At 38.1% G+C, this 22,395-nt stretch overlaps 1 protein-coding gene across 2 annotated transcripts in view; it reads right to left on the minus strand.

The window, feature by feature from the left end:
• The window catches only part of si:dkey-28b4.8 (sarcoplasmic/endoplasmic reticulum calcium ATPase 2), a 38,674-nt gene that overhangs the window by 15,270 nt on the left and 1,009 nt on the right, over nucleotides 1–22,395 (minus strand). For both annotated transcript variants that reach the window (XM_067441188.1, XM_067441189.1), the window contains exons 2-18: nucleotides 21,670–21,789; nucleotides 21,498–21,515; nucleotides 21,101–21,183; nucleotides 19,363–19,467; nucleotides 19,082–19,220; nucleotides 12,886–13,052; nucleotides 11,589–11,744; nucleotides 9,669–9,810; nucleotides 6,473–6,639; nucleotides 6,219–6,307; nucleotides 5,920–6,022; nucleotides 5,686–5,817; nucleotides 4,408–4,533; nucleotides 3,723–3,944; nucleotides 1,507–1,618; nucleotides 807–1,048; nucleotides 506–726 (exon numbers count right to left, since the gene is read on the minus strand). In XM_067441188.1, the coding sequence (XP_067297289.1) occupies nucleotides 506–726; nucleotides 807–1,048; nucleotides 1,507–1,618; nucleotides 3,723–3,944; nucleotides 4,408–4,533; nucleotides 5,686–5,817; nucleotides 5,920–6,022; nucleotides 6,219–6,307; nucleotides 6,473–6,639; nucleotides 9,669–9,810; nucleotides 11,589–11,744; nucleotides 12,886–13,052; nucleotides 19,082–19,220; nucleotides 19,363–19,467; nucleotides 21,101–21,183; nucleotides 21,498–21,515; nucleotides 21,670–21,789 (2,344 nt within the window). The remainder of the gene's footprint in view (nucleotides 1–505; nucleotides 727–806; nucleotides 1,049–1,506; nucleotides 1,619–3,722; nucleotides 3,945–4,407; nucleotides 4,534–5,685; nucleotides 5,818–5,919; nucleotides 6,023–6,218; nucleotides 6,308–6,472; nucleotides 6,640–9,668; nucleotides 9,811–11,588; nucleotides 11,745–12,885; nucleotides 13,053–19,081; nucleotides 19,221–19,362; nucleotides 19,468–21,100; nucleotides 21,184–21,497; nucleotides 21,516–21,669; nucleotides 21,790–22,395) is intronic.

Raw genomic sequence — 22,395 nt, forward strand, 5'->3', positions numbered from 1 at the left:
GCCATTGGTCCAGGGCGATAATATAATAGGTAGGTGTGGCTGTAAAGCTCCACCTTCTTTGATGTAGAAATCTTCTCTGGATCATTTCTTCTGTTCAGTCCGTCAAGGTCAGACATTCACGAGCAAAAACATGAACACACTGGAGAGCTGCTAGCCAGTGTAAAAGTGCTATATAAATAAATGTGACTTAATTGAAGTGCCGAATTGCACAGCTTGTACAAACATATCCACATCACTATGATCAAATGCTTTCTTTACTGTTTTCTCACTGCTGTCATTTTTGTTGTGTGTTTATTTTGTTACTGAGACGAAAGCACTTAGGATATATTTACATACTTCATCTAAACAGCAGCCTCAGGATATTCACTAACATTATAACCTCTCAAAGTTTTTCAAACTTCTTTTTACCACAAAGTGAAGAAGGAAAAATAACTTAGCTGTGAGTATATTAGGCCATTAGGAGTAAGAGTGATATACAAGAGTCTGTATTTCTGTCTGTACTTACCAGACTACCTCTCCGATGTTAGAAGAAATTAGGTAACGGATGAACTGTTTCATGTTGTTGTAAATGGCTCGGCCCTCCTCCACTGCGGCCACGATGGTTGAAAAGTTATCGTCTGCCAAGATCATCTCTGAAGCAGATTTAGCCACAGCCGTGCCTGAGCCCATAGCAATGCCAATCTCAGCCTTCTTCAAAGCAGGGGCATCATTCACACCATCACCCGTCTGGACAGAAAAAAAAAGTGTGAGGGTTCATTCATTTTTAGTATTTTGCACTTTGCACAAACGTAACCAGAAAAACGTACCATAGCTGTGATATCGCTTAGGCTCTGCAGATATTCTACAATGCGGCTCTTGTGTGTTGGCTCGACACGGGCGAAACAGCGGGCGGTACGGCAAGCCTCTCGCTGTAGGTGGGTAGGCAGCTCGTCAAACTCACGTCCTGTGAGGCCGCTGCCATACGGCCCACTCTCAGCCTCCTCTTCCTCCTGCTCAGTGATGATGCCCACTCGACGACAAATAGACAGGGCAGTGGCCTTATTGTCACCTGCACAAATCAGCACAGGAAGATGGTAGCTAGAGTCTTGCATTTGGGCTTGTATTTGTCACTGAGCTTGTGATGAGACATTCATAAGAAACAATTCCATATGAATCGAGCAACTTAATCCAAGTGATGTGCTCTATGTTTGTGTTTGAATAAAAGCCTAAATTATACCCGTTCACCATATAAAGTGATTATATCTCTTCACAAGACTTGGATTAAACCGTTTGGTTCATATGGATTCGTTTTACGATGCCTTTATGGCGTTTTTGGATCTTCTGAGTTTTGGTTACCTGGACCTTCAATGGAGGTACAGAAATCAATCAGGTTACTTAATAAGAATATCTTAATTTGTGTTATGAAGATTAATCAAAGTCTTATGTGTTTGTAACATAATATCATAATTTACTTTTTTTGGGTGAACTATCCCTTTAAAATCACCGCTACATATATGTTTAACCCACCTGTGATCATAATGACTCGTATGCCAGCCTGTCTGCACATACGCACTGCACTCAGCACTTCCTTCCTGGGTGGATCTAACATTCCCACACAGCCCACAAATGTCAAGTCCGACTGAGAGAAGAACAAAGAAAAATGTTAGTTATAGCATTAAAATATGCATTTTTAAATGCTTTTGTCAGTTAAAGGGGACCTTTTATGCCACTTTTTACAAGATGTAATATAAGTCTCAGGTATTCCCAGAATGTGTCTGTAAAGTCTCAGCTAAAAATACCACATAGATAATGTATTATACAATGTTGTAAATGCCCATTTCTGAGTGGAAGGAAAAACATGCTGTTTTTCTGCATGTATCTTTAAATGCAAATGAGCTGCCGCTCCCACCCTGCTTTCCAGAAGAGGGTGAAGCCTACAGCTTGTGCCTTGTATACTCTGCCAAAAACTAAAGCATCTGTTGGGTTTTGATTATCATCTTTATTACGGACATGCTCGCGTGACACCGTAGTTCTTCATCATCATGATAAGCCATATCAGTTTTAACTTCTGATATATGGTTTTCTGAGCGCACACATCCAAAGCACATGCACAAAAACCTGGACGCCAGACGGAACGAGAATTACACTAATTTACACTACAAGAATTACACTAATTTCTCTTTCACATCATATTGAGATTAGCCTGGATGCCAGCCGAATTAGCCCCACCTACAACATTTTTATGTTGGGAAGTTCGGTCTGGATTAGATCCGTAGAGGAGTTATTATGCCAATCACATTGTCAGGGCGATGATTGACAGATTATCACGTATAAACATAATCAGCCACGTCATCAAAAAGCGCTTAAATTTGATCTAAGCAATAATTCGATCAAATTGAAATTGTTTAAATAAAGAAATATTTTTCCCATGTTAGAGTGCAATGTTTGAATAGCATTACTGTAGAAAAAAGTGGGGTGGTTAATCATAATAAATATAATGCAAAAATAAACAAACTGATATTACAAATAAAATTAGGCCAGTCCAATTATTCCTCTGGCAGTAGCTTGAGCTATGCTGTAATTAATCTCATTACTGGCAGCGCCGGCAGCACAAATAAACATGGTGGTCAGATAATGTTACACATTAATAAAAAAAAGATGACACACGACTGGATATTATGCAAGTTTAATGCATAACGCATAAACGTACGTTTATTGTTAAATTCAACTAACGAGTTTCATTTTCTTCTTAAAACCGGCATCCGTCCATTGACACCGAGTGCGTTTACATGCACACCAGTAAGCTGATAACTCACAAATATCAGCTTATTGAAATAACCAGTTTTCTTTTATCGGAGGAAGATCATAAACGGCGTAACCATAAACCGGTCGGGAACAGGTAGCATGTGTTATAGGTGACAAAAACCACACTTAGAGCAGATTTAAATGCATCCAGATTCCAGACAGAGCGAGCTAGCGCTTTGCATGAAATTACAAACGCAGCCTCGTTTAAATGTGTTCTCATCTCATGCAGCAGCAATAGAGGTACAGTCAAAATGCTGCATCTGTAACTGCACGAGGTATTAATATGAGGCGAAAATCTTCCGCTGACACAGTGCACGATTTATTTAACATCACAACTGACGTAACTTTTAGTCAGATATGGACGTTATTATTGTTGATATCACTAAAAGGAAATAACCCGGTTTATTAATACAGTCATGGAAAAGCTGTTTACTTGCGTTGTCAGTTTACTGGTGTGCATGTAAACGGGGAAAACAGTGTTAACCCCTAACAGTTTTCCAAAACTGTTAAGGGTTAACAACAGGTTACCCCGTTTACATGACCATGTTCATTGTCGACTTATTAGGCATAATCGTCTTAAGAACGTGTATGTAAACGCACCCAATAATGCAGGCGAAAATTCTGATTAGGCATTCATGCTGCTAATTAGAGCCCGATGAGATGACACACGGACTGTGATAAAGGTCTATAGGGCAGATTTTGTGCCAGTCATGGGCAGAGCCTGTTTCAATGTGATGTCACACTGGAGCACAGTCCTCTTTCAGATTTATGGGGAAAATAAAAAATGGAGCAGATGGATTTTTACCACAATAGGGTGGTAGTGTACACACATAAATAGGTTCAAAACCAATATAAAAGTGAATTTTCCATAATAGGTCTCCTTTGATTAGGAATTCATAAACTTATTCCAAATCACTTATCCCCGCTAACTTGCTCACCTCATATTCTATGAAGCCTGCAGAGTTCTCCAAGTTCAGGGTTCGAGGGTCAGGGGGTGAATCCCTGGTTGCCATGGCGAGACAGCGTAGTGTATCACGTCCCGAGCCCCACTCTCTTACTGTGCTTAAGAGCTGCTCTCTTAGGTCAGAGGTCAATGGCACCCGTGTACCACCTCCTACCCGTATCCAGCGGCAACGCTCCAGTACACTCTCTGGTGCCCCCTGTGAGGTCAGGATCAAAATATAAAATGCATGTAAATTGGTAGACAGTGAGGATACACTTCAAGTATCGAGAAGGGATTATGGGAAGGCAATATGTTCTTTTTAACGTTCCACAAAAATATTAAATGTCACAATGGTTTTCAACATTGATAATAATAATAACATGTAGATAAATAATTTACAGTAAAGTGGAACTGGAATCAAAATGTTACATTCCTTAATCTTGTGCTAATGCATAATTTTAAAGGGCCCAAAGACATTTTAAAAGTTGGATGTTGAATGTCAACTTATCACATCATCATTTTTAAACATCTGCTCTTGCTAAAATAAGAGTTTTCATTGGTCTGTTTTGTTCAAAGATTAGTATGGTTATGTATATAAAAGATTCAGTGACTCTCCAACGACGATGCAAAAAGAAAAAAATTGAACAAGAAAAAGGTTTAAGGAAGGATGAAAGCCAGACCTTGACAAACATCTTGGCACCGGCAGCAGAGCGAGTGAGTTTGTTTGGAGAGCAGAAAACAGACATGGACTTCCTATCTCGAGAAAACTCCAGAGTCAGCTCTTTCCTCATTAACTGCTTTATGACCTGAGAGAGAGAGAGCGAGACAGAGAGAGAAATAGAAATAGAATGTTAACAATAAACATTTTAGATATTTTCTTTAATTCACTGCCTTTAGTGACTGTAATTATCAAACAGTAGATCGCGAAAACATCCCGCAAGCCAAAAGCCGTTTTTTTTTTTTACCATTTTCTTTGCTGATAGTGGAAGAAATTACAGAAAAATTAGTGATTACCGGTAGTTATTTTTTTAATCGATTGCCAGCACTAATATATACACTCATCAGGCATAACATTATGACAGTATTGTGTTTCTTTTGCTTCCAAAACAGCCCTGACCCATCGAGGTATGGACTGCACAAGGCTCCTGAAGGTGTGCTGTGGTATCTGCCAACAAGATGTTAGCAGCAGATCCTTTAAGTCCTTTAAGTTGCGAGGTGATGCCTCCATGGATCAGACTTGTTTGTTCAGCACATCTCACAGATGCTCCATTGGATTGAGATCTGAGGAATTTGGAGGCCAAGTCAACAACTTAAACTCGTTGATGTGCTCCTCAAACACTTTTACTTTGTGGCAGGGGGCATTATCCTGCTAAAAGAAGCCCCAGCCACCAGGGAATACCGTTTCCATGAAAGGGTTTACATGGTCTGTAACAATGCTTAGGTAGGTTGTACGTGTCAAATTAAAATCCACATGGATGGCAGGACTCCAGGTTTCTCAGCAGAACATTGCCCAAAGCATCACACTGCCTTCACCGGCTTGCCTTCTTCCCATAGTGCATCCTGGTGCCATGTGTTCCCCAGGTAAGCAACGCACACGGCCATCCACGTGATTCCACTGCTCTGTGGTCTAGTTTTGATGCTCACATGCCCACTGTTGGCACTTTCGGTGGTGGACAGGGGTCAGCAGCTACGCAGCCCCATACACAACAAACTGCAATGCACTGTGTATACTGACACCTTTTTATCATTGTTTTGAATACTGGCTTGTTGTGTACTTGCTCAAAAATTGATATTGGTTACAGACTGCAGGTTTCAATTATAGAGACATCATTTTTAGAATTAGAAAAATGCTGTTTAAAATTGTTTTACGTGTAATATACAATATATTGCATAAATTGTAATATACAATGATTGCAGATTCTGTGTGGGCCAACATACTATAGCCTACAAGTACTCACTGAACAGCAGGCAGTGGCTCTTTCAGCAGGCGCGAGGCCCTTCATGTCTGTATCAAACACGTTCATCTTCTCCACCAGACAACAGAGTGCCGTCTCAGTCGCTTCTCCAACTTTCTCATACACCCCTTTGCTCTGTTTTTCAGAGAGATAGAGGAAATATAGACAAAATTAAGTCTCTACAGCTTCATGATAACATAAAAATAGTATGTACATGTGTGCATGGTGCAGATGTACCTCATTGTAATCCAGCGATGAGTCGTTACACAGGGCACAGATAGAGGCCATTTCCACCAGCCCTTCATACTGACTGCAGCGTACCAGTACACCGTCCTTATACCTGAAACAGAGAGAAGAGGGTGGATGGAATTGGAGAAGGAATACATAAATTAAGGAGAATATAGAGAAAATAATGGGTAAAGTGAGAGAAAGAGATTCAAGTCTTGTGAAAGACATCATAACCAAACTGCAGGTTAGTTCAGAAGAGTTAGTAGTGTATGTGTATGTGAGTGTAGTTAGATTTGAAATTAACTCACACTTCTCCTTCAGGGGCGTAAGTAGATCCAGTTATTGTAAACTCGTTCAGTAAACACCTCTCACCTGCGACAATGTCTACAATAGACATCTGCACGCAGACAAACACACATGCACAGCCATGCACCCACACACACGATTAGTAAGTTTGAATAGGGTTTCAAACATTCTGTTATTAATCTCATAGCTACCATAAAATAATAAAATCCCACAATGCATCTGTTAGAATCACAGTGGACACAAGCCTCTCTCTTACCCTGCAGACAGACATCTGGTTGGTGGTAAGAGTGCCCGTTTTGTCAGAGCAGATGACGGAGGTGCAGCCAAGTGTCTCTACAGATGGCAGGGAGCGAACTATAGCATTTTTGCGGGCCATGCGCCGTGTGCCAAGTGCCAGGCACGTGGTGATGACAGCGGGAAGACCTTTGAGAAAGAACAAAAATACATCAGCAAGTAATTTACGAGAAAAGAGAGAGGAGTGGAGCACAGAGGGGGTAACATTTACTAGTTTACAATTAGATATTATACAATATAATAGCTTGATGAAAACCAAGCTAATCAGTTGTATTTTGATTCAAATATTGTATTTTTTTGTAGGCAAAACTTCAATATTCTTTAATCAGCGATGGAGTACTTTTCTGGCTTATTTGGAAAACAAGTAGAGGACTGGTCTGTTATGCTGTAATTTTGGTTATTTAGTTTAATTGAATTGTTATTATTATGATTTATTTTTAAAGTTCATGTTTTGTGTATGCTGTGTCTGTATACGTTTATGTTTTGTGGTTAATGTAAGTTAAAAATAAAAAAAGCTAAATAACAAAAATTACTATTTTTATGTACAGGTCCTTCTCAGAAAATTAGCATATTGTGATAAAGCTCATTATTTTCCATAATGTAATGATAAAAATTTAACTTTCATATATTTTAGATTCATTGCACACCAACTGAAATATTTCAGGTCTTTTATTGTTTTAATACTGATGATTTTGGCATACAGCTCATGAAAACCCAAAATTCTCAAAAAATTAGCATATTTCATCCGACCAATAAAAGAAAAGTGTTTTTAATACAAAGAAAGTCAATGTTCAAATAATTATGTTCAGTTATGCACTCAATACTTGGTCGGGAATCCTTTTGCAGAAATAACTGCTTCAATGCGGCGTGGCATGGAGGCGATCAGCCTGTGGCACTGCTGAGGTGTTATGGAGGCCCAGGATGCTTCGATAGCGGCCTTAAGCTCCTCCAGAGTGTTGGGTCTTGCGTCTCTCAACTTTCTCTTCACAATATTCCACAGATTCTCTATGGGGTTCTGGACAGGAGAGTTGACAGGCCAATTGAGCACAGTAATACCATGGTCAGTAAACCATTTACCAGTGGTTTTGGCACTGTGAGCAGGTGCCAGGTCGTGCTGAAAAACAAAATCTTCCTCTCCATAAAGCTTTTCAGCAGATGGAAGCATGAAGTGCTCCAAAATCTCCTGATAGCTAGCTGCATTGACCCTGCCCTTGATAAAACACAGTGGACCAACACCAGCAGCTGACATGGCACCCCAGACCATCACTGACTGTGGGTACTTGACACTGGACTTCAGGCATTTTGGCATTTCCTTCTCCCCAGTCTTCCTCCAGACTCTGGTACCTTGATTTCGGAATGACATGCAAAATTTGCTTTCATCCGAAAAAAGTACTTTGGACCACTAAGCAACATTCCAGTGCTGCTTCTCTGTAGCACAAAAGTGGCTTGACCTGGGGAATGCGGCACCTGTAGCCCATTTCCTGCACACGCCTGTGCACGGGGGCTCTGGATGTTTCTACTCCAGACTCAGTCCACTGCTTCCGCAGGTCCCCCAAGGTCTGGAATCGGTCCTTCTCCACAATCTTCCTCAGGCTCCGGTCACCTCTTCTTGTTGTGCAGCGTTTTTTTGCCACACTCTTTCCTTCCCACAGACTTCCCACTGAGGTGCCTTGATACAGCATTCTGGGAACAGCCTATTCGTTCAGAAATTTCTTTCTGTGTCTTACCCTCTCGCTTGAGGGTGTCAATGATGGCCTTCTGGACAGGGTCGGGTCGGCAGTCTTACCCATGATTGCGGTTTTGAGTAATGAACCAGGCTGGGAGTTTTTAAAAGCCTCAGGAATCTTTTGCAGGTGTTTAGAGTTAATTAGTTGATTCAGATGATTAGGTTAATAGCTCATTTAGAGAACCTTTTCATGATATGCTAATTTTTTGAGAATTTTGGGTTTTCATGAGCTGTATGCCAAAATCATCAGTATTAATATTTAATATTAATATTTCAGTTGGTGTGCAGTGAATCTAAAATATGTGAAAGTTTAATTTTTATCATTACATTATGGAAAATAATGAACTTTATCTCAATATGCTAATTGTTTGAGAAGGACCTGTATATGAAGGTAAACTATATTACAGTTTTTGCACATTTTATAACATCAGGGTTTCTATTGTGTATATTTTTAAACGTATTACAAAGAATTTATGTTAAAAAACTAATTGAAAATGTACAAAAAATTAATTTTAAAAAGATGTATCTTTCGTATCTTTTACTTGGATGACAGCAGCACTCAAGCTGCAAAATTATGTTCCCATTTGTACAAAATATTCTGATCATATCACAAATCTGATTAAAGAAGACCTATTGTGCTTTTTTACATTTTCAACTTTAATTTAATGTCGCTGTTTGAGCGTTTGAGCATGAAAAAGGTCTGTTCCAAAGGGAGTTATTCTCTATACAAGTAAGCACTGATTCTGAATGCCATAAAAAGCCTCAATTGGGGTCTTGATTTTTCTTCTGGAAATGTACACATTACAACATTCCTCAATTAAATAACTGAGATTTGTTTTAGTAGTGTTGAAACTACGATATGGTAAAGGGCGTGACATTTCAGAAACATGTTCAAAGCAGTTGACCAATCACAACACACTGGTCTAGCTAAAGACCAATCAGAGGACACTCAAAGCTCTTCGGATGGAGGGGCTTCATAGAGAGAGGAACTAATAGAGGTATGTTTCTCAAAAGCACCGTAAGCCTAAGTAGATAATAGAACTATTGTCATCAATTTGCGAAAAGCAGCCCAGGGCATTGCTGACAGACTGGAAAGTTCTGGACTGTTGGATGTTCTTTAAAGATGTGGTGCTTTTTGAACATTCTAACATGAAAACAGAAAACCTATTCTAGTAGACCACTAAAAACAAAAACAAGACTTTGTAAAAGAGCTTGGTCCTAATAGGTCCTCATTAATAACATACAAAACATTAATCTTTTTTTTCTTAATGTTATCATAACTTTAAATTATTTTTGAAAAACATTTTCAATGTGCTCTCAAACTTCTGGACCACAACATATAGCTAGATCAGGATGTTAAGTGTTCCTGAGCAAAGGAGTTTTTAATAATTTGGGTAGGTAGAGAGAAAGAAATAGGTTAAGATTTGCACACCCTCAGGGATAGCGGCTACAGCCAGAGCCACGGCGATCTTAAAGTAGTACACAGCTCCACGCAGCCAGCTGCCTCCGTGCACTGGGTCACTGAAGTGACCGATGTTAATGCCCCACACCGCCACACAGATCACTGTGATCACCTTCAAACAAAGAGCGACAGAGAAAAAGAATGACTCATGCAAAACAGCTACTTCAACTCAACCTCTGAAACATGATAATGCTGACAAGTTCGGTTACAGAGTGAATGCTGACTGTTACGGAGCGGATGAGAAGGTCTGTCAATGAAATGCTGCCGCTCAAATGAACCTGCTTTAATTTTCTTGTAAATGTTTTGTATGTTCATTTATTTATCACATAGGCTTTTTGTAGTGGAATACTAGACATTAGATTAGATGACATGAATTATTTTTGACATTGGGCAAAGTACAAGTACACAGCCAATAAAATGAGGGTGCAATGTACAGTGATAATGAGGTATTAACGGCAGATGACAATTGCAGTGAAAATGACGTTGTATATAAATGGAAAAGGTGTAGTGATTTCATGAAAAGTTAATGTGCAAAAAAGACTGAAATAGTAAAAATAATAAGGTGCAATAATGAGGTATACAAATGGCAAATGAAGTTCTAAAAACACAAGGTGCACTGAGTTCAATTATAACAGGAAATAGCAAAGCAAAATAGCAAGATTAACCTACAGGTTGTTTTTATTTGTATTTTTTAATAGTTTGACATATAGGAGGTCTTTGAACCATCAAAATATGTCATAGTTTGTAAAACTCATTTAAAAATGCATTTAACCAAGCTCCAAAAAACGTCTCCTTTGGATATTGTGGGATTTGTGACAGAGCAAGACATCTACGAATAGTCTTACATCATCACACCATAGGCCCCACCCACTGACGTTCACTCCATTAACGGCAGACGAGTTAAATGGATGCAAGTGTTTTGTGAAAAGCTATTGAAATCCATTATAAATGACTGACGCTGTCTAAAATGGATACAGTATACAAATGCCCAATTACTTTGTGACATACTCACTGTGCTTGAGTCTGCTGTCAACAGAACAGAAGAGTAAATTAAAGTGTAAAGGAACATTCTCTGTGATGTGTCCGATTTAAACAGCTCATTTGCTCATCTCTTTAGAGACTTCAGAAGATTGCCAGCATCAAGAACAAGTGGATTTTTTTTTAATGCCATTATGGATCGTGTCGGAGGATTATATGTTTGTTCGGAGCATTTGACTGCCGATTGTTTTGTAAATGGGGCACAGTGTAATGGAGAGTTCACAAGGAAACTTTTGCTGACAGATGAAGCAGTCAGCTTTATTGGATCTGATAGCAGCTACATTCCAAACCACAAGTAAACATTATCATAATGCGTCTTTAAAATGACTTACAGATATGGATAATGTTTTATATGGATAAAGTTTTTAAAACACTTAATCACGTGCAATAGTAAGGAGGCATTGACATGGTTTCCTATGCAATAACCAATCATTAAAAATCCACGTCAAGACCCCTTTAGATAGTGGCAAACAATTTATTAAAAGTTGTATACAACATGCAAGAATAAATTAATGCTAACTTGTTGACATTACTATGGGCCATAATTCAGAAATTAATATAATAATTTTGTATTTTTAATCACATTTTGTGTTAAATTCAATAACCAAGAAAAAATATATTACAAATCCTACTTCTGGTTCATTTGTTATTAAAAAAATTGAGACTCATGTCTAGCACATTGCTCTGCTTTATACCGCAAATTTTGCAAATAAAAATAAAGGGTATTGTGTGTATGAATACAGAAAATGTCCATAATGCGCACGGAAAGAACAAGGAGTATAGGCCTAGTTACAGTCCAAACAAAGGAGTGAATTTCAAATTAAAAAGAGAGAGAGCACAAAAAAGTCCTACCTTAGAGAGTTGCTCTCCAAACTGGTCTAGTTTCTGCTGCAGAGGGGTTCTCTCTGGATCAGTGGCTGCCATCTCATCTCTGATCTTCCCAATCTCTGTGTGTACACCTGTCGCCACTACAACACCTATCGCTCGCCCTGCTGCAATATTGGTCCCCTATATAAACACATTTAGACGATTATATTTCCATTATTTCCAGTTAAGAAATAAGTAAGATCAACTACAATAGTTATAACAAGCTTAGTATTTAACCAGGTCCCAAAATAATCACTCCACAAGCCTTTGGCAAATGAATAAAACAGTTATTGGTCAGCTAGAAAGGAATCACAACATAATACATGATTTAAATTGTAGAAATGATAGACTTTTCATTTGATGTAATCAAAGACTAAAATTATCTTTTTACCTCAACTTTTACTTCAGTTGAATATATACTGTCATAACTAGCAATATGCTGGCAACATATTCCAGGCAATATTTTAGCAGATGGCATTTCACACACCATTTATGAATGACACATTGGCATGCACAGATTAATGCATATATACAAAAAAAAAACCTGTTTATTTATTTATTTTTTTGTAGGAAAAAATCTGTATATTTTATATAAACAAAATACAATTTTCATAATGGGCAAGAAAATATATGGCTAGTACTTTTTTTAACACACCCACCAATGGCAGCTGAGGAAAAAAGGTCATTTTAGAGGCTGGATTTGTGATATTTAAAGCCATTTCATTTATTGTTCTAGGTCACGGTTTATGTTCCTGTCCTTACATGGCCAGACATCCATTACAAAGCGTTCTCAACTATGGCCCTCGAGGTCCACTTTCCTACAGAGTTTGGCTCCAGCCTTGATCAAACTCACATTTATGTAGTTTTTTAGTAATCCTTAAGGCTAAACTTTGCAGTAAAGTGGACCTCGAGAACCCTTGCATTAGACTTTCTCATGAGGACAAAAAGTAATGGAGGCTTTAGCGTGCATGTGTGGTTGTGGGGGTGGAGTCTTTGAGGTTGAGGCTGGTACTCTCTGGTCATTATCCATCTGAGAGCTCAAAGCCTGTGTGATGTGATGACTCAGTCCATAGCCAGTTGGGAACAATATGAGTGATGTTTTATTCAACACACTGGCTCGCCACTGCTGGACCTAATCCACTACACAAACAATACAAATTCACATCTTGCAGCGTTTTATCCAATGCCTGATCATGTAAGGTGACAAAAACAAAACCTAAAATTCATAAAGAGCAGCCACATGTTGACAGAAGACAAACATTATCACTCTAGATAAACTTACAGAAAAGAGCATGTTTTTCTTATCCTGGTTGACGGCACGGGGGTCAGGCACTGGGTCTGTGTGTTTTATTACGGATACAGACTCCCCTGTCAGGATGGACTGGTCCACTCTCAGAGTAGTAGAGCGTATGGAGGTCAGTCGGATATCTGCTGGGACTTTATCACCAACTGAAGAAAATGAATAGTAAAAAAGGGAAAAAAAGAGGTAATTATGTCATTTTTGTCAAGGATGCAATGCAATAAACACAAATTAAGCCGTAAAAGCATGCATAAAAGGTATGCATATTTTACAGAAACACACGTGAAATAAACTCAAATGCTTAGAAAATGTATAAAAACACAATATGATTCATTAAAACATTGCGTTATATTTAGCAACAGACAAATCTTGAGATATCGTTTTTTTATATCTTCTATCTTTTTATTATCGTTTTTGATATCTTTAAACATCTTTCCTTTAAAGGGGGGGTGAAATGCTGTTTCATGCATACTGAGCTTTTTACACCTTTAAAGACTTGGATTCCCATCCTAAACATAGACAAAGTTTCAAAAACTAATGTTGGACGTTTGATGGAGTGTTAAAAATACTTCTTCCGGTTTCACACAAGTTTCGGCGAGTTTTTTTCGAGTATGGCTCGACTTGACGTTAAATAGATCGGAAGGTCCTTGTATGGGCTCTTCTCCCGGAAGGGTGCGCGCGCGCGTAACTAGAGGGAGAGAGAGGAAATGCACGCTGTAAACAGTCTCTCAGACGCGCCGCGCTTCACTTTATTCCTATGGGTGACGTCGAACGACTTCAACGCTTCAGCACAGCATTCCTGGAAGGCAGCGCTGCATTTGAACCGATTTGAACGCAGAAATGACGGGAAGCTTCAAGGCATCGCTTCAGTCGCGTCGCAAAGTGGATTTCCACGGTCACTGCTGTCACAGGACTTCACCAAATCATACCAAAGAAGTGTGTTTTTGACAGAGCGGTCCTGCTTTGGAACATGCCGGTGAGTAAATCAACTTCAAATGTCTCTGCTATTGGCTACCGTCGCATGAGTAAACATCAGTAAACGATACGATCGCGTGCTTCGTCATTCAAATGCGCTAACGGTTACTCCATTGTTGTTCTGTATAACGTTACACTATTCTGACTCTGACGTGCAAAACCGTTTTGCTTGCTACCTCTAAGGTCTAGTCACATACAATAGTCCATAAACCGAATCATGTCCTCATAAACTGCACACAAAGGCCCCTAAATACAGTACATACCACAGAGACGGACATCCTGATGTTGCCGTTTCTCCTGTTCAATTTATTTCAGCCTCAGATTTGATTGTGGATCATTATCTGTATTAGCTGAGATAGATGGGTTTCTCCACGCTTGAGGACGTCACCGCTTTGTGCACATTCGGCATTCTTTAGCTCCGCCCACACGATACGCCTCCAGGCGCTCGGTTTTTTCCGGAAAGACTCGGTACAGCCCATATTTCTTTTATAAATATGATAAAACTAAAGACTTTTCGGAGATATGAAGGATGCAATACTACTCTATAGGTACTCAAGATTGACATGAGATTGACTGAAACTGAGTGTTTCACCCCCCCTTTAATATATTCAATTATATTTTCTTTATTGCTTTTTTATGCCAATAATTATAAAATAATAATCTTTTGTTAAAGGAAGTTTATGTAAGAAATGTATTTCAATGAATCATAAAAGGGCCCTGATATGTCACTAGACATTAAGAAATCATGTTAAATTCTAATACTTATATCACTGACAACAGTAGTTCGGCCAAGATATTGTCATTTAAAAGTTGTTGTTGCAGCCCTCAACTGATGTTGATGTTGACATGTTGTGTTTTGGCCTGAAGCTCCGCCCTCCACCTATCTACCAACCAAAAAGTCAGTAGTGTTTCGGCATCCGGTTTGCCAGCTCTGCTCTAGTTACCAAAGCTGCAGCTACAAACGTTCCTGCTGGTATCCTGCAGCCAATCTGGCAAACCTCAAGTCAGGGGGGAGGGGGAGAGGGATACACCGCTCTACAGTCATTTGAAAGGGATTGCAGTACCAGTGTTAGCCACAATCTTACATACATTCCCTTTAAAGGGGTACTTCAGTAGCCTAGAAATCTAGACACACCCTAGCGGCAGCAAATCTAATCCGCCGCAAGTGTCGTCTAGCAACTCTCAATACACTTCTGAGCTGTAAAAGCCATTCTCTGGTCGGGCCAATCACATCATGTATAGAGTAGGTGGGCGGGGCTTAACATAATGACGGCAGTGTTGCGCTTGCGTCCTACTAGTAAAAACAGAAACTGTCGAACGGTCTTTCGAATCAGCTTTGACCGCGACTCTGGAAGACTGGAGTTAAGCTTTTCTCTGAGAAAAAAAACAAAGAATGGCACTGAAGTCATTCTTAAGAAGGAAAGGTGTGTTCAGAGTAGTGTTGTCAAAAATATCGATATTTCGATATGTATCGATACTGGAATATTTGAAACGATACAATTCTCAGTTTTTACAGTATTGATACCAGCTGCGCTCTCCTCTCCGACCGAAAGCGAGTTGACACACACCGGCATATTCTCACACTCAGCCCGGTTAACCTCTGAGCACCAAGAACGCGCGTTCTGCTGGACTTTTTCCTCATGAGTGTGTTAGTGTGTGATCGGTCTGAATTTCGCGCGGGATTGCGCATAAATTAATTCTACTAATCCCCGCAGATTTCGTGCTCACATCTGAAGCGCACACACATTGCCTACCGTAATAAAGCCGCCTCTGACATGATACAAGTGCAAACATTTGCTTCTTTTTCCAGCTTATTATTGGTCAAATACACTCAAAGAATTATCAGTGCACATCTGGAAGAGTATTAACGTAAACACAGTCGCAAACAGTTCAGGAAGAACGAGTAACAGGAACAGTGTTTAGGATCCATGCGTCCGTTAGTCTTAAAGGGACCGCAGTCATTTGTTATTCAAACTACAAAAAGACAAACGATCACACTGCTCTTGACTGATCAACTTGTGTAACATTAATAGTTTCATCTGTACGCTATTGAATTTTTAAAAAAAGAACATTATCCAATGTTGTTTTAAATGTAATTACTATGCATTTTTTTATTCAGTTTCTTATCTGAATGTTAGACTTACCTGAAAACATAAAGCAGTCTATTTAATTTGTATCTTCTATTCTATTGCATTTATTTGTGCTATTGTTTGTAATCTGTTTATTTGTTCTTATTTTATTACTGTTTACTCGTCTTTTTAAATTCAATTTACCATTCGAAATCAAGCTCTCTTGTGCTGTGTGTAAGCTATTGCAACACAATTACCCCATTGTAAAAAATACATTGAGATAATTTTAATAGTAATTGATCAATAGATCAATAATTGTTCAAATCAAAACGATGCCCAACCCTAAGGAACATGCTGGCCACATGAATTTTTAGTAAAAAATAAAAATGAATAATAACAAGTTCTGTTGTCATATTAAGCATCTTATCTTTTTTTATTTATTTATTTTTTTTTTTACTGTGGTATCGATTTAGTATCGATATATCAATATTTTAGTCTGGTATCGTATCGAAGTCAATTTTGGTATCGCGACAACACTAGTTCAGAGTTTTGCCAACCGGATATGGCGAAAAGTTTAATCTGTCAACGAGCTCTGCTTCACCTTCGTTGCTCTGGTTGGTTGTAGTGCTATCCAATTGTGTGCACGCGGTGCAGAGGGAGTTTGAAAGACAACCGTTTATCCCGCCCCTCGGATTGAGCCCTGTCAATGGTGAGTTTCCAGACCAAACATCTTGATGTGGGTCTGGCTTGTACTTCAGCGCTGGGAAGATGAATCTCTATTTAAACTGGGCCATTCATTTAGTAGAAATGTGGAATTATTTTTGAATTTGGTGCTTTCTAGACTGAGAAAACAGAAAATGTATTTTTTTTCTCACGTGGATGAAAGACAACAATTCCCAGAATGCTGGGAATGCCCTACGAGGGCCCAGGGGGGGATCATTTGTATATACTCCAGGGTTTCTATAGCATAGAAATCTAGACGCAACCTAGCGGCAGCAAATCTAATCTGCCCGCGAGAATCGTCTAGCAACTCTAAATACAGTTCTGAGCTGTAAAAAACAAACTCTGGTCAGGCCAATCACATTGTGCATAGAGTCGGTGGGCGGGGCTGTACATGGTGCCTTGTTATCATAGTGGCTTGTCAGGCTAGGGTTTCTACTGATACAAAGCCATATGCTAATTGGTGAAGTAACCCTTTAATGTTGTAATAATAACTAATAATTTGACTGAATCAAAACATATTGATTCTATTGTACATGTATACAGTGGTACATGTATACAGTGGTAACAGTGGGACATGTATCTATTATTTAGTGGGCTTTGTTTGTACAAAAACTTGTGTATAAAAGGAAACATTATTGTTTCCAATTTAAGAAAATTTGGGGTGTTTTTCTTTCACTGAATGCAGGGAATTCAGAAATATATGTATTATTATACAGCTTTAAATGGTAAATATATGTATTATTATACAGCTTTAAGTGGGGCTATGAGGTTTAAACTACAATACTGGTGATTAGCACCTCATATTTTACAGTCTATCTTTAGAAACCAATGTCAGTCAAGATACAAATCGACACACAAAAAGGACCTCAACCTTATTTTTATTCATTAGCTCTGGGGATTCTTAGAATAGAACTTTGAGTGGCAAGCCAAGACATTTCTGAGACTGGGTCTTAACCCTTTCAGTCAAATCATACTAAAGATCTCAAAAAACAAAAGCAGCTTGAAATAAAAATACACACAGTGGGATCAAAAGTCTAAGACCCCTAGTGAAAATGCTCCTATTTTTCTCATCTATTTCCCCCCCCAGTTCAAATATACCATAAGCATAATCGTTTGAGTGAAAGACTGAACTGAAAGGAGTTTACATTGTCATGTGCCAGATTTGCTTATTTGATTATTGCCATCATTTTATTTATTTTAAAGTATTTAAAATCCCTGCAACTCTACATAGAATATGCGCTTTGGAGAATGGATGGATTGATGTTTTTGAATCCCAGATTTTCATGTGATCTCGGACTATTGGCCATCCCGGTACATTTATTTAAATGAATTATAGATTTACTTTGAAGTAACCAAATCATAATTACAAATACAGCTGAAAAGGAGAGACAAATTAGGTTGATTGCCAATTAGCAGCTATAAATGGGGTCAGACAAGTAGGACTTTGATCATGTGAGTTTTCAAAGCAACAGAGTTCCAAAGATACCCCAATCGCAGGTGCATCAGTTAAACAGAACGCAACTCAATTTAATGTCCAGGGAAATAGTCTGCAAAGACAACATTTGCTAATAATTCTGTAAAAACGTCCCAGACGGAAAGGAACAGTGACAGCAAGGAACCGCTCATCAGCAATAATGGTAGGACAGCTCACTGCACAACCGGCCTAAAGCCCCATTTTGTTGCACAACTACAAAAATGTAAACAGTATTTAATCAACAAAAACATCATAAACCTGGAATTTGTGACCGTGCTTTCAATCAGATACTGCTTTATTTATTCACAAGGGACGCAAAACATACTAACACAATCTGAACCCAATGATTAATGAAAAGAGTTAAACAGTGTGAGGAGTCATTTTTCATAAAGTTGAGGGGGAACCCAACTTTACCTTAGACTTGCCAAATTTTAAATATAATTGACTTTTGATGTTTTTGGCAGCAGTCTCACAGGACAGGAGTCATTTCTTCAGAGAATCGCTCTGCATGTTTTTTTTGGAGAAATAATCAAACTATGCCAAATACACATTTTACAATACTTTGCTTAACTGTGGGAACAGTCTGCTATTTTCTATAGAAACATCCTTACTGCATGTCTGCGTCTGCAGCAGACTATTCTACGCAGTTTTGATTGGCTTATACAAACAATCAGAACATGGCCATCTCTATTAAGCAATGTCCTAAAATTATCTCCAGTCATATCCTTTGAGAGTGGACCTCTATTTTTTTCTTTTTAGAACTACTGCCACCACTTTATTTTTGACAATTCCAGCCTCTGAGAAACTAATTAGCTTGCCACAAATGATAAATGCAACAGGGACATAAATTAAACGCATCAGTGTACAGATGTACAAACTGGAGAAACCTCTCATTAAATGCATTTTATTGTGGCACAAAAAGAATTGTCATTCTTACCAGCCACCTCCACAATATCTCCAGGCACAATCTCCCTGGCTCTGACCCTCTGTACACTCTTCCTGTCCTGTCTGTAGACCTTCCCCATCTCTGGCTCATACTGTTTTAGGGCTTCGATGGCATTTTCTGCATTTCGCTCCTTAAACACACAGAAACGTACACAGATTGAGACGTAATTTCTAGTACAACAAAAATCAATATTGCCTTATCCACAAGCCTAAAATACTTTACGTTACATAAATGTTTTTAAAACGTATTTAAAAAATATTTCCATGCTGTACCTGCCACACTCCTACAATGGCATTGGCAATAAGAATAAGGAGGATGACAAATGGCTCTACGAAGGCTGTGATGGTTCCTTCACCTTCCTCAAACCAGGCCAGAGTCTAAAAGAGAAAGAATGTGATGCAAAATATGATCAGTGCAAACGTTTGTTAAAGATTTGGTAACAATATAATGTAATTATTTTCAATTTCCCACTCAATAATAACTGTGTACAAGTAAACTTGTGTGTACTTTTAGTGTACTTTTTTATGTGGGCAGAAAAGGCAACCATGCAAAATTTCCACCAGATTCACAAAAGCTGCATCGACATATACATTTTCCTATAAAGATCCTAATTATTCTAAATAAAGCTTTGAGTTGGTTCTAAATTTTATTTTAAATTGAGAGTAAACATAGAGCAAACGTTTGTATGTAGGTTAAGCACAATATGGGTCAGTCTTTAACTACTACATACTTTGATAAAGGAACAGAAAATAACTATTAGGTATAAGGATGCACTTAATGTGTTCATGTTACAATGCAAAATAATTTAGCTGCTTCTATTAAGGTGGGATAAGGGCAATGTCAGAGACAAGTTTGGTGGTATGGGTAGATTTAAGGGTCAGTTAAAGTGTAAGGAAAGTTCTAACAGTATAATTACAGATGCAATTACAGAAATTAATTACAGCTGAAATTGCTATGTATAAACATGTATGCACACAATAAGTGCACTGCATCAAATTATCAATTTAAATGTTACAACCTATTAAAGACACTTGAAGTTAGTTGAAAAAAATATCCCATAAATTAAAAAAATATCCTGGCTCTTCCAAGCTTTATAATGAGAGTGAATAGTAACTAAGATTTTGAAGCACAAAAACACATTCATCCATCATAAAAGTAATCCAGGGGGTTAATAAAGGCCTTCTGAAGTGAAGCGATGTGTTTTTGTAAGAAAAATAACCATATTTATAACTTTATAAACTATAATCAATCACTGGTTTCCGTTGGAAGAGTGACATCTGACCCAATGCATGGCGTATGACGCGGAAGTGCAGAGGATAGAGCAAAACAAAACACAGGTCATGAATTAGTCTAAAACAAGAATATTTAAAGAGAATTGTCAGAGGATTTCGATATAAGACAAGACGAGCTTGAGCTTGTTGCTCAGCCCTATTTGTATGAACCATGAGAGGCGTCTGAGCATACTCAACTCTCTCATGAACGTGCGGACAGACTTTACCAGATGCTTGTGGTTACAGATTATAAAGTTATAACTATGGATATCGAGCCATACGGATTACTTTTATGATGGATTGATGCACATTTTTGGACATTGACTCCCATTATAAAGTTTTGGAAGAGCCAGGCTATTTTTTTAATATAACTCTGATCGTGTTTGGCTGAAAGACACACACACACACACATATGTATATATGAAGAGTTTGAATGGGTAAATAACATCTAGTACAAGTATGTTTGAACTGAAATGGTCAATATTAGTGTAATAATATTTCCTTGAAGATTAATACATTTTTGTATTTGTTTATTAGATAAATGTATAATGTTTAAATAATGTGTTTGGTAGTAGTATTTGTGGATGAATGGAGATTTATTTGCTTTGGCTAGAGTTTTATAGCATTGTTCCATGTGTATTTGGAATATATGAGTGTCAAATACTCTTACTATTGTCCTGTGCCAGCACTACTCTTGATTACAGTATAAGAGTGAACGCCGTCTTTGATTTATACTTACAAAGGAAATACAGGCCGCAAGAAGGAGAATCCGAACTAGCAGATCTTCAAACTGCTCCAGAACGAGTTCCCATAGTGACTTCCCTGTAAACGCATGCACAAACAAAGATTACAGAGACTTACTCCAGTCACAAAGCTTCAAGATCACTTTCCATTAACTGACAAATAACTCTCAGAAAATGCATAGCATGTAAACAATTGAAAACCTTTACAAATACATCACACAGAAACATTCAATCAAGAACTGTTCAGCTACAAAGAGAGTACAAACCTCATCCAACCTCCTCAAGGGAATCCAGTAATAACTCTAATTAACTACACAACCAGCATCTCCCATGCAACAAAGAAAATGATGAAAGATCTGCAAATAATTACACAAACCCAAGGGAAGAGCTCACCTTCTTCTGCAGGTAATTCTGTGGCACAGGTTACAGCAAAATAAAACAAAAATGGACAGGAGAAAAGAAAGACAAGGTTAAATGAGTATAAGGCTAAATGAAATGCCATCATGAAATTACTCTCATTGTTCATATTGCACGAACACTTGTATTTTTGCAAGTGATGTAGTACCATTGGGCCCCCATCTTTCCCTGCTTTTCCTTAACTGCTCAGAGCTAAGTCCTGTTGTCTCATTGACACCGAAGTATCCCAGTACCTCCTCAACCGTCTTTGTATGGGCATTGTCCATCCCTGCAAGAGAACAATATATCTTCAAAAACGCTTTTAAAGGGCCAGCACCTTCAAATTAAATTTGTGTCATCATTTATTCAACCTTCTGTACGTTGTTATAAAGTATGACTTTCTTTTTTGTGAAAAACACAAGAGTAAGAAGTCTTACAGTCTAACATATTCTACAGGTTTTGACAAACATGAGGGATAAATGACAACCATGACTATATCTTTCATTTTCAAGAACTAGAGGGAACTTTCTATATAAAAATATAAAAAACATACAAATGTAAACATATTGTAAGCTAAAATCTGTGTGGAATTGTTAATCATTGATTACCTGTCTAAAAAAAAGAAGGTAGCACTTTATTTTATTTTTGTGTCCTTGTTACATATGTTAAATGTACTTACCGTAATAACAGTAAATTATGCATAATTACATGCAACTAACCCTACTGATATATATATATATATATATATATATATATATATATATATATATATATATATATATATATATATATATATAATTACACTGTAACAATGACACCGTAAAATCGAGTGTAACCCACTTTTTCAGCATCCGCGTCACACGTCACGTACTTAACGTTACTATAGTAATAACAG

The sequence above is a fragment of the Pseudorasbora parva genome, chromosome 4, assembly GCF_024679245.1.
Source record: "Pseudorasbora parva isolate DD20220531a chromosome 4, ASM2467924v1, whole genome shotgun sequence".
NCBI lineage: Eukaryota > Metazoa > Chordata > Actinopteri > Cypriniformes > Gobionidae > Pseudorasbora > Pseudorasbora parva.